At 39.3% G+C, this 9,759-nt stretch overlaps 1 protein-coding gene across 1 annotated transcript; it reads left to right on the plus strand.

Moving 5' to 3' along the window:
- The first annotated feature begins 6,037 nt into the window (after nucleotides 1-6,037).
- RGS1 (regulator of G protein signaling 1) lies at nucleotides 6,038-9,759 on the plus strand. The gene is made up of 5 exons (XM_009507897.2): nucleotides 6,038-6,270; nucleotides 6,650-6,733; nucleotides 7,373-7,434; nucleotides 8,014-8,177; nucleotides 8,897-9,759. Exons 1-5 carry the CDS (start codon nucleotides 6,167-6,169, stop codon nucleotides 9,080-9,082), a joined length of 600 nt encoding a protein of 199 aa, XP_009506192.1. The 5' UTR covers nucleotides 6,038-6,166; the 3' UTR covers nucleotides 9,083-9,759.

Raw genomic sequence — 9,759 nt, forward strand, 5'->3', positions numbered from 1 at the left:
AGACAGGGCAATTTTGGACACAACTGGCAGTTTGCAGGAGTGTTTCTGTGAAAGCATTTTATACTGAGGAAGTGAACGAGTTAAAATGGAATTCAGGAAACTTTGGTCACTTGTCCTCCGGAGTGAAGTCTCTGGCTCTGTCCATACATAAACTGAAACACTGAGCTAAGTATGTCTTTTACTCATTTTATGCTGCCCACAGAACAAATGCAACAAGACTTTTTCAAGTGGAAGATCATTACCCAAAGTTGACTTGTGGCATCCCTTGCTCTAGGTTGGCATTAGACATCAGATACTTTTCAAACATGAAAGTCCTCTTGTATTTTGAGAAGTCTGATGTTATTCAGTTCTGCTTAGGCCTTACTGGTTGCAAAAATAAAACTACCATTGAATTAATTAGGAATAAAAGCTAACATTGGGACCATCCGAAAGTTCAAACCAAAGAAATATCTCTCAAAAAAATCCAATTCTCAATCAAATCTGTCCAACACCAAGAATGAGGCCACTAAAACCAGTAGCAAGATTTTAATCTCAGTGGCTACAGTATGTCATTCCAGAAAACACCTGCTTGTGTTAGAAATTAGATCTAAAAGAAAATTCATAATGGATGCCATCACTCCATTACAGACCACCTACATCATAATAGAGAAAACTTTAATATTCCAAATTATTATCCGTGCCACTCAAAAGCACTCCACCCCCTTTTTTTGGAAAACAAACACTGTTTCCTCTCAAATAGAAACTAGTTTCTATTTCCTTTAAGCGCCAATTATGCTTACTTAAGAGATGGATTATCAGTAGTTTACCTCTTTAGGTCATGTAAAAGACAGAAGCATTTCAAAGAAATCACTTGTTTTCAAAGTTAAGTTAAAGCTCAGCTACGCGACCAGCAAGAGGATATTCTGCAATGGGGCTGCATTGCTTGACTGGGCACTCGAGCTCCGCCCTCCAGCCCAGCACAGATTTGGCCAGCTAGCTCCAGAGAAGTGTATGATGAATAGGCAAGAAGTTAAAATCTGTAAAGTTTTACAGTAAAGCTAAAAATTTTCCATACATGGAAGCTAACAGCCTGCCTAAGCCAAAATGTAACATTCAGAAAGAAAACTGGGCTGAAATCGAGAATGGATGAGGGCGAGGCCAGTCAAGAGTCACCAAAATGAAACCTGAAAGCAGAAGTCAGAAGGAGAAGCTTGAAATGGTTTACACCAGCGAGTGGGACTTAGAGTTCATGGAACTTTTTAATCCTCTTTGCTTTACTAAACTTGTCCAGTGTTGTAATCTTGGAAATTCTCTCACACTTTTTCTCTCTTGCACTCTACCAAGTGGTAGACAGAAAGAATGGGAAACAATGCATGGAAACAGGTTGAATACTAGGAAGTATGTGCAAGTTTCTTCTGTGCACATTAAGAAGTTAGATGAATTACTCATCACAAACCTACAAGAGATCTGGAAAATGGTAAAGAACAGCTGGTGATAGCCAGCTGGGCTACTGTTGCTGCAAGAAATACTCCTCTGTCCTTTTATTGGAAAGAGTCAGATGAGGTGATGCCAACCTTAGGACAAAAAGGGTTCTATATCTAATAAGCCCTATAACTGTAAGGCTCAAAATATACTTTTTTCAATTTCCTGTAATGATAATAATAGAAGAAAGTATTTTAAACAGTAATTAGCCATCATGCTCTGCATTAAATAGAGCAAAGTATTATATATGTAGATTACGGTGGTGGGAGATGAAAGGGGCAGGTCTGTTACCAACCGTCTCATGGTGAAACTGAAAAAACCCCCAGCAAATTAGGAAGACAGAAGTTATGTGAAAAGCTTTCCACTGGGTCAGGACATAATTGAGAAAAAAGGATGCCTTGAAGATCAGAGTTACTCAGAGGAAGAAAGTAATTGTTCACAGTCACAGTGGAGGGAAAAAAATGAAATGTGAATAATAATCAAACTCCAATGTTGAGATATCTGCTACTGAATGCAGTAGGGCTTTTTGAGCAAGGCTTACAGGAGAACATGAGGATATTTTTGCTTTACGTTGTCTTTACACCTCCTATAACCCCTAAGCTAGAAGTCTAGATCCCATACTTCTTCCTAGATACACATTGTTCATCCCTTCTCCAAATCAGATACTCATAACTCCCAGTCTTATTTCTATCTTTGCCAGTGTTACATAAGCCTTTACACAAGTTGAAAAATAGAGCTGGTTTAGAGCAAACCATAGAGGCAGCATGGATCTTCTTTGCACAGGGATAAAGAGCAGCAGTAGTAGTCCAGAGGCTGGGGCTTACTGATTTGGAAGACTGGAGAGGACTCTCAGATGACAGCTTAGAGGGTCAGGACATAACATCAGTATGTTAAATGCATTATAAATTCAGAAGATGAGAACAGCAGAACGTAAGAACACCAACTAATCTCAGGTGGTCTGCTTGGTAACCACAACTTTTTTCTCCTTTACAGAATTTTGACTGCCTTCAAGTCCAGCAGCACCAGGACACCAAAAGCAAAGGCTACTACCCAACCCAGAGCCAAGTGGGGTAATAATCTTCCAAGGGGCTACATACAATCTTTCCACAAATAGGCATTTTTCTTGAATGTACTTTAACTCCCACCTATTCCAAACTTCCTCCAACCTGTAGCAAATACAGCCAGAAAATAAAACCAAACCCTGCATTTATTTCTGTTGGTGTCTGTTACTATTAAAATATCCCTGAGCACACTCAGAGCAACATTATCAAGAAAAATAACATCACCTCCAATTGATGTTACAACAAGAATGTCAAAAGTGGAATAGAGATGGGGCTGGAAAACACTTCAGACTCACAGAAGTTTGTCAGAAACAAGCCAAAGTAATTCATTCAATGTGCCAGAAAACAAGCTTGTGGCCCCTGCAGAGGCTTCATTTCATCATTTCAGAATTCCTTAAGACAGTGAGGCCAAAGCTCACAGTGAAATGAGTCTATTTCATCCTACAAACTCACTGTTGTCTAATACCAATATAACTGATCTTCTCTACCAAATAAAATACCTGGAAAACAATTCAAATATTGTGTGACAGCAGCATTACCTGCATGTAAGTGATAAGAATTTTATTCCTTATTCCTTATTTACTCAGGAGAATATTTATTGCAAGAAGGTGCAGTACAAAGTCCGCATAGTAGCATGTGATAATCCCTTTCTAGGGAAAGGTCTGAAGAAACACATGGAACATGCATTGATATGTTTAACAAACCCCAAAGGTAAAGATAGTAACTTCATCTTAAATGGAGAACAGACACTCCTCACCTGGTAAACAAACTGTCAACAGTCCTGCATTGTTAATAGGCACAAAGAAACAAACCTTCCTGTTCTTCAGGGGAGCAACTCTATCTAGTCCCGCTTAGACTCACAGAACCTAACTGGTGGCTTACTTATAACCTGCCTGTAATCATAAGTTCAAGGCATTGCCTTGTTTTTAGCCTGAGGCTAAAAAGTTCAGAGATGTGGTAGGCAATAGGGATTTTCCCTTGATGCAACTTACATCTATTGCCTTTTACCTTTTTATTGCACCCTTCTGAGAAGAGTTTGGATCAGCATCTGGATGTGTCACTGGGTTAAAACCTGGCTGGATAGCTGGGCCCAGAGAGTTGTGGTGAACAGAGCTAAATCCAGTTGGCGACAAGTCACAAGCAGTGTGCTCCCCAGGGCTCAAGTTTTGGGGCCAGTCTTGTTTAATATCTTTATCAATGAGGGGTTCCAGTGTGCCCTCAGTAAGTTTGCAGATGACACCATTTTGGGAGGGAGTGTCAATCTGCTTGAGGGTAGGAAGGCTCTGCAGAGGGATCTGGACAGGCTGTATCAATGGGCCAATGTCAGTTGTATGAAGTTTAACAAGGCCAAGTGCTGGGTCCTGCACTTTGGTCAAAACAACCCCATGCAATGCTGCAGGCTTGGGGAGGAGTGGCTGGAGAGCTGCCTGGAGGAAAAGGACCTGGGGGTGTTGGTTGACAGCTGGCTGAACATGAGCCAGCAGTGTGCCCAGGTGGCCAAGAAGGCCAACAGCATCCTGGCTTGTATCAGGAATAGTGTGGCCCGCAGGAGCAGGACAGTGATTGTACCCCTATACTTGGCACTGGTGAGGCCGCACCTTGAACACTGTGTTCAGCTTTGGGCCCCTCACTACAGGAAGGACATTGAGCTGCTGGAGTGTGTCCAGAGAAGGGCAACAAAACTGCTGAAGGATCTGGAGAGCAGGACTTATGAGGAATGGCTGAAGGAGCTGGGGTTGTTTAGTCTGGAGAAATGGAGGCTGAGGGGAGACCTTATCGCTCTCTACAACTACCTGAAAGGAGGCTGTAGTGAGGTGGGGGTTGGTCTCTTCTCCCAAGTTACTAGTGATAGGATGAGAGGAAATGGCCTCAAGTTGTGTCAGGGAAGTTTAGATTGGGTATTAGGAACAATTTCTTTCATGAAAGAGTGGTGAGGCATTGAAACAGACTGCCCAGACAGGTGGTAGAGTCACCATCCCTGGAGGTGTTCAAAAAACAGGTAGACATGGCACTTCAGGACATGGTTTAGGAAGCATGGGGGTGTTGGGTTGACAGTTGGACTTAATGATCTTAGAGGGTTTTTCCAACTTTACTGATTCCATGATCTCTATAAGCCTTCCAGTAATTCATTAAGGACAGCTACTAACTGAAGAAATACAATGAGAGACTGAAGGGGCTGTATGTCAAAAATCAGGTTGCTAGATATGAAAACAAATATGGTACTGATAACATCTCTTCCTTCCATCTTAGCCTTGTACAGGGGAGTTAAGAGCAGTTAAGTAAATACCTCTACCTTACAAAGGTCAGTGTTTACCTGATAGTGTGGAGATAAGTGCTTCCTGCAGTATGCAGACACATTTATGTCACTGCTAATATTCAGAACATCAGTAGCCTCCTGTGGTTAAAACCACCCTGATGCAGACTGTCTGTCCTTGCATGCACATCTGTCTGCAGGCAGCTTTCAGTCTCCCTGAGTCGTTTGTACCACAGTCCACTATGAAACTGTAGATATGTGAGCAAGTTCTCAGTTACCATAATCACATGCAGCCCTGCAAAAATCATTCATGAGTTATTTATAAGTTAGCAAAAGTTGTATGCATTATTCAATAAAACAAAATCTTGAAACTTCCCAGAAAAAATCCAACAAGCAGATCTAGGCTGCCCAGGGACCAGATTAAGTACTTAAACCTCTAAATCATCAACTCGGATTAAAAAGGGTAACAACTGATTCTTCATCTTGCTTTGTATCCATGGTTTCTTCTTGCAGTGGAACTCAAGTATATACACAGAACATAAAACTCCCTCAAACACATTTTAATGTTCACTTTGTCTTTACAAATAAGGGCTCTTTAAACCTAAATCAATCTTTAAATGTGCCAAATCGCTTAAAAATATGGAGTCATTCTTGAAATATGGCAGCATGCTTCCAAATAATCTGACTTGGAAAGATTAAGCCAAATTAATTAAGGTTTTGCTGCTTCAAAACCCTTTCCTGTGAAAATAACTTTTAAGCATTTTCACAGCAAATGTGTCTAAACAAATCAGATTCCTCTATCTAACATAGTACTCTAGTTTGAAGGGCAACTGGTAACTTGTAAATAACTTGTTGCATATGGTGCTAGCATATTTTAAAGTCTTTTTTTAAAAATAATTTTACAATTGATTTGATGGGCTCAATGGAAAGTATGAAATTGCAGAACACAGGCATGTAGCAGGTGAATTTTGTCAAGATAAAACAGCAATATTTGCACCCCATTTAACAAAACCAAGAAGTACTTCTGATTTGAAAGTACCAATCAGAAAGGCACAAGAATTCAAAGTTCTAGAGGGGATTTTTTTTTTTTTTGGTAACACAGACATACACAGAAACACAAAACAAACCCAAAGTAATTCAGTCTAATCCGGTTTAACCTCAACCACGAGACGCCGCTGTCTGTTTTCTTTCTCAAAAGGTTCACGTCACTGTGCACTGAAAAAAGGGAACTTCCACAGTTTGTGGTGAGGATACATGATAAACAGATCAGTTCACACCAACTAGCAGGGCCGCCTGCGTCAATAAAAGGCAGTAGCAGAGTCAGTGAACTGACATTTGGTGCTTGGAGGATTATCGTTGCAAACGTCGCTTCACATTAAAGTTAAATAAAATGCCAGGATTCTTTTTCCCCCACAACAACATGACTGAATTAAACGGAAAAGAAGACTGCAAGCTTGCAGAAGGCAAAATCCATAAAAAGAAGCAAAAGGCTTTGTAAGTATATACATCTTAGTATAAACTATAGTGTATTAGAAGGGAAAATAACACTAGAATCTTGGAGATTAAGAATTAGCACAATGGTTTGGGCTAAATGACTGGAAAGCCTGCTCAGAGCCCAGGACTATAGCATTAAAAATGGCTTGGGCTGAGGCATACCAATGAATTGATTCTTTTAAGTAATCAGGAGTAGATTTTAGATACACTGGGAGCCCCTTACTCTTTTGAAAAAAGGTACTTGGATAGGTAGCTTCCCAGACTTCAGTCATAGGATGGAGCTGTCAGCCTCTGCTGAAATGTTTTCAGAGATTTAAGTAGAATTGAAATGCAACTGCAATTTTATTGGATTACAAAAATGTCTTTTCATTGGTTTCAGTGGCGCAGATCTCAAAAGTTATTTGAAGTGTATGGTACCACATATCGAATCTGGGATCAAGACTTCTAACTCCAGAAATGTCATGTAAGTACTGAGATAAACTAAGCTATAACAAAATCTAAGTACAGCCAGATTACTATATAGGAAGCTATTTTATTAATTTCTAAACTACTCTAGAACAATAAATATTATAATAATGCCTAGAATTTCCAAAGTACAGAACAGCTGAACATTAGGAAGTAGAAACTATTCATGGAGTTAAGAGTTTTTTCTTAGTGACGCCTACATATTTGCATCAAACAGTGAAGGAAAAGACACCTCAGTTAAATCTATTTTCCTCAGATGAACACTGTATGCATTCTCTAAAGATTTACAAGAAATGATGCTTTACACTTAAGTGAAGAACAGGGGTATTACCATTCTTATTTCAGGAATATGGAAACAGTAGTACACATACAAAATTTTTTGGTCATATTTACAGTAAAAGCTCATCTGCCTGGGAACAGACTTCAGAATAACATTCCTTGGTTTTCCATCTCTGATTATTTTTCTTAGCGTGGGCTTGCCTTCAGGGTCTCAGATAATGTGACAGCCATAAGTTTAATAAATACCTGGTACATATTCCTATACTAGAATAAAGTATTATAAAATTTGTCTCCTTTAAACATGCAAATAAAACCACAGTTTCTTGCTTAAAGTGTTTTCTTTTTCTTGTCATCTTAGGCTTTCTGCAGAGGAAGTAATGCAGTGGTCCCAGTCTTTGGAAAAGCTCTTGGCCAGCCAAAGTAAGTCTATTACTTCAGTATGACTTCATTCTTATTCTGAGGACAAAATTTTATCTAATCTCATCAAATAGGCAAAGCTGTGGCATTCTGCAAACACTGCCAGGGAACAGCCAGTTGCATTTCAGTTATTTATAGCTTCAGTGTAACATGGCTACTGTATTCAGCTTTGCTTCCAAGTTTGGGTTTTTCCCTTCCATTTTCTACTTCCAGTATAGCAAATAAACCCCAAGTAGCTCAATCCAGTGTTTTTTGATCAGTCTTCCAGTAAGTGTTCTGTGCATAATGCATCAGTTTAATTTGGAATTTCCTCTTCTCTTGTACCCTAAGACAATAGATTCTAGTCCTGCCTAAATGGATTGGTGTATTTTGGTGCCCTGGGTCTAGATCTAAAAACACTGAACATTATTAGGAAGACTCCCCTTACCCTTAATATTAGAGCATCTGTAGTATGTTGAAGAGGGGAAGAACAGTGTATTTTGAGAAGATTTTTATAAGAGATTTCAACTCCTGTTTTTTATTTTATCCTCCCTGGTTACAAATATCATGCTATAAATGATGATGTATTTGTGTTGGCTTTAGGTGGCCAAGGCATCTTTCGGGAGTTTCTGAAGTCAGAGTTCAGCGAGGAAAACATTGAGTTCTGGTTGGCTTGTGAGGATTACAAGAAAACTAAGTCTGATCACTTACATGGCAAAGCAGAGAGGATTTATGAGGAGTTTGTTCAGTCAAATGCTATTAAACAGGTACGTACAAAGTTAATCTGTTTAAGTGTTACAGTACAAGGATTTTGGAAAATCAGAAGATAGAAGTGTAGCTTCATTGAGATGCTCATACATTCATTCAGTTATATAGGAAGATGACACAGTGGCATGTTTTTATGAGCATATTTGCATCATTATTGTCTTCAGCTGTGATATTATCAGAGTCACACGATACAGGCCAGTACTTGGGAGCACCGCTAACAGCAGCTCAGCAGAGGCACCAGCAGCTCAGCACATGCTGCTGTTCTCTGAGTTAGGCCAGTTTGAATTACTGCTGGTATTTGGAGTCAGACACTTAGAGAGAGCTTTGCTAGTAGCAGTGCTGTGGATTATTTCTTGTCCTCTAAAATACGTGGACATTCTGCAGAATTAAAAGTGGTGTATGTTGATCATATTTCAAACTGGAGACTCATTCTACACAAGATTTCTCCTATTGTTTTAATTGGAGGTTGTTTCACTGCTTACTCCATTGCTGAGTTGTATTACTTCTGACTCCATAAGAAACTGCATTTCTATAGGGAGTATCACTTTTTGTGCATGACTGAGATATAAGTGTTAAAATTCTCTCATTTTGCAGTCCTGATACTGAACTGACACTGAGTTCTAAGGCTGCAAATTTGTTTATTGACAAAACAAAGTGATAGTTACAGAACAAGCATATATTTTTAAGATGTCAATAGCATCTATTTTTCACTTTCCAGATCAATATTGACTATCGGATGAGGGAAGCAACAGCCAAAAGGGCTAAAGACCCAACTCACACAAGTTTTGATGAAGCCCAGAAAACCGTGTACATCCTCATGGAAAGGGATTCATATCCCAGATTTTTGAAATCCAAAGCCTACCTGAACCTTTTGAACCAGCTGCAGACCAACACTTCAAAATGAAGCTTTTGAGGCAGTGAAGAGCCAAGTAGACTCTGTGTCAAATATCCTGTGGAGAGATCCTTCAGGGTGGTTGGATCTCAGCAAGGAGAAACCCTGCCTTGGGAGGAGGGATACAAGGGAGATGCAAACAGCTCCACAGCCAAGAGAATGCAGGATAAATGCTGGCAAGACTTACAAATACCAAAGAATCCCAGGGAGGAAAATCCTTTCCTCCCATATGCCATGGAGTCAAGACAGGATATGGATACTATTTATGTTTGAACAACACTGTGAATATTAAACCAAGTCTTAGATCCCAAAGTACTGCTGATTAGTAGGAGAAGTGCAAGACTAAGAAGCTGAGTGTTGGGAAAGATTATCAAGTTCAGAAGAAAAATAAGGATGACTGACAATTTTGTGCATAACAAGAAAATGCCCAGACAAGACTGATTAATGGCTTTTTAAAATCTGCGAAGTGTTAATGAGTGCAGCTCCATGATGCTATTGTGCTATGTAAATATATTGTAAGTTAACGTGTCTTACAACTGATATATTTCAAATTATATATGGATTACATAAGCTGTATTTTTACTAAGTTTGTATTCAACAGGCAGGTATGTAGCATCTTTCCGGTTTAATTTATTGCATAATAATAACTCTTCAATCGAATATACTTAAAAATAAAGTTTTATGGTCAT

Source organism: Phalacrocorax carbo, chromosome 6 (genome assembly GCF_963921805.1).
Source record: "Phalacrocorax carbo chromosome 6, bPhaCar2.1, whole genome shotgun sequence".
Taxonomy (NCBI): domain Eukaryota; kingdom Metazoa; phylum Chordata; class Aves; order Suliformes; family Phalacrocoracidae; genus Phalacrocorax; species Phalacrocorax carbo.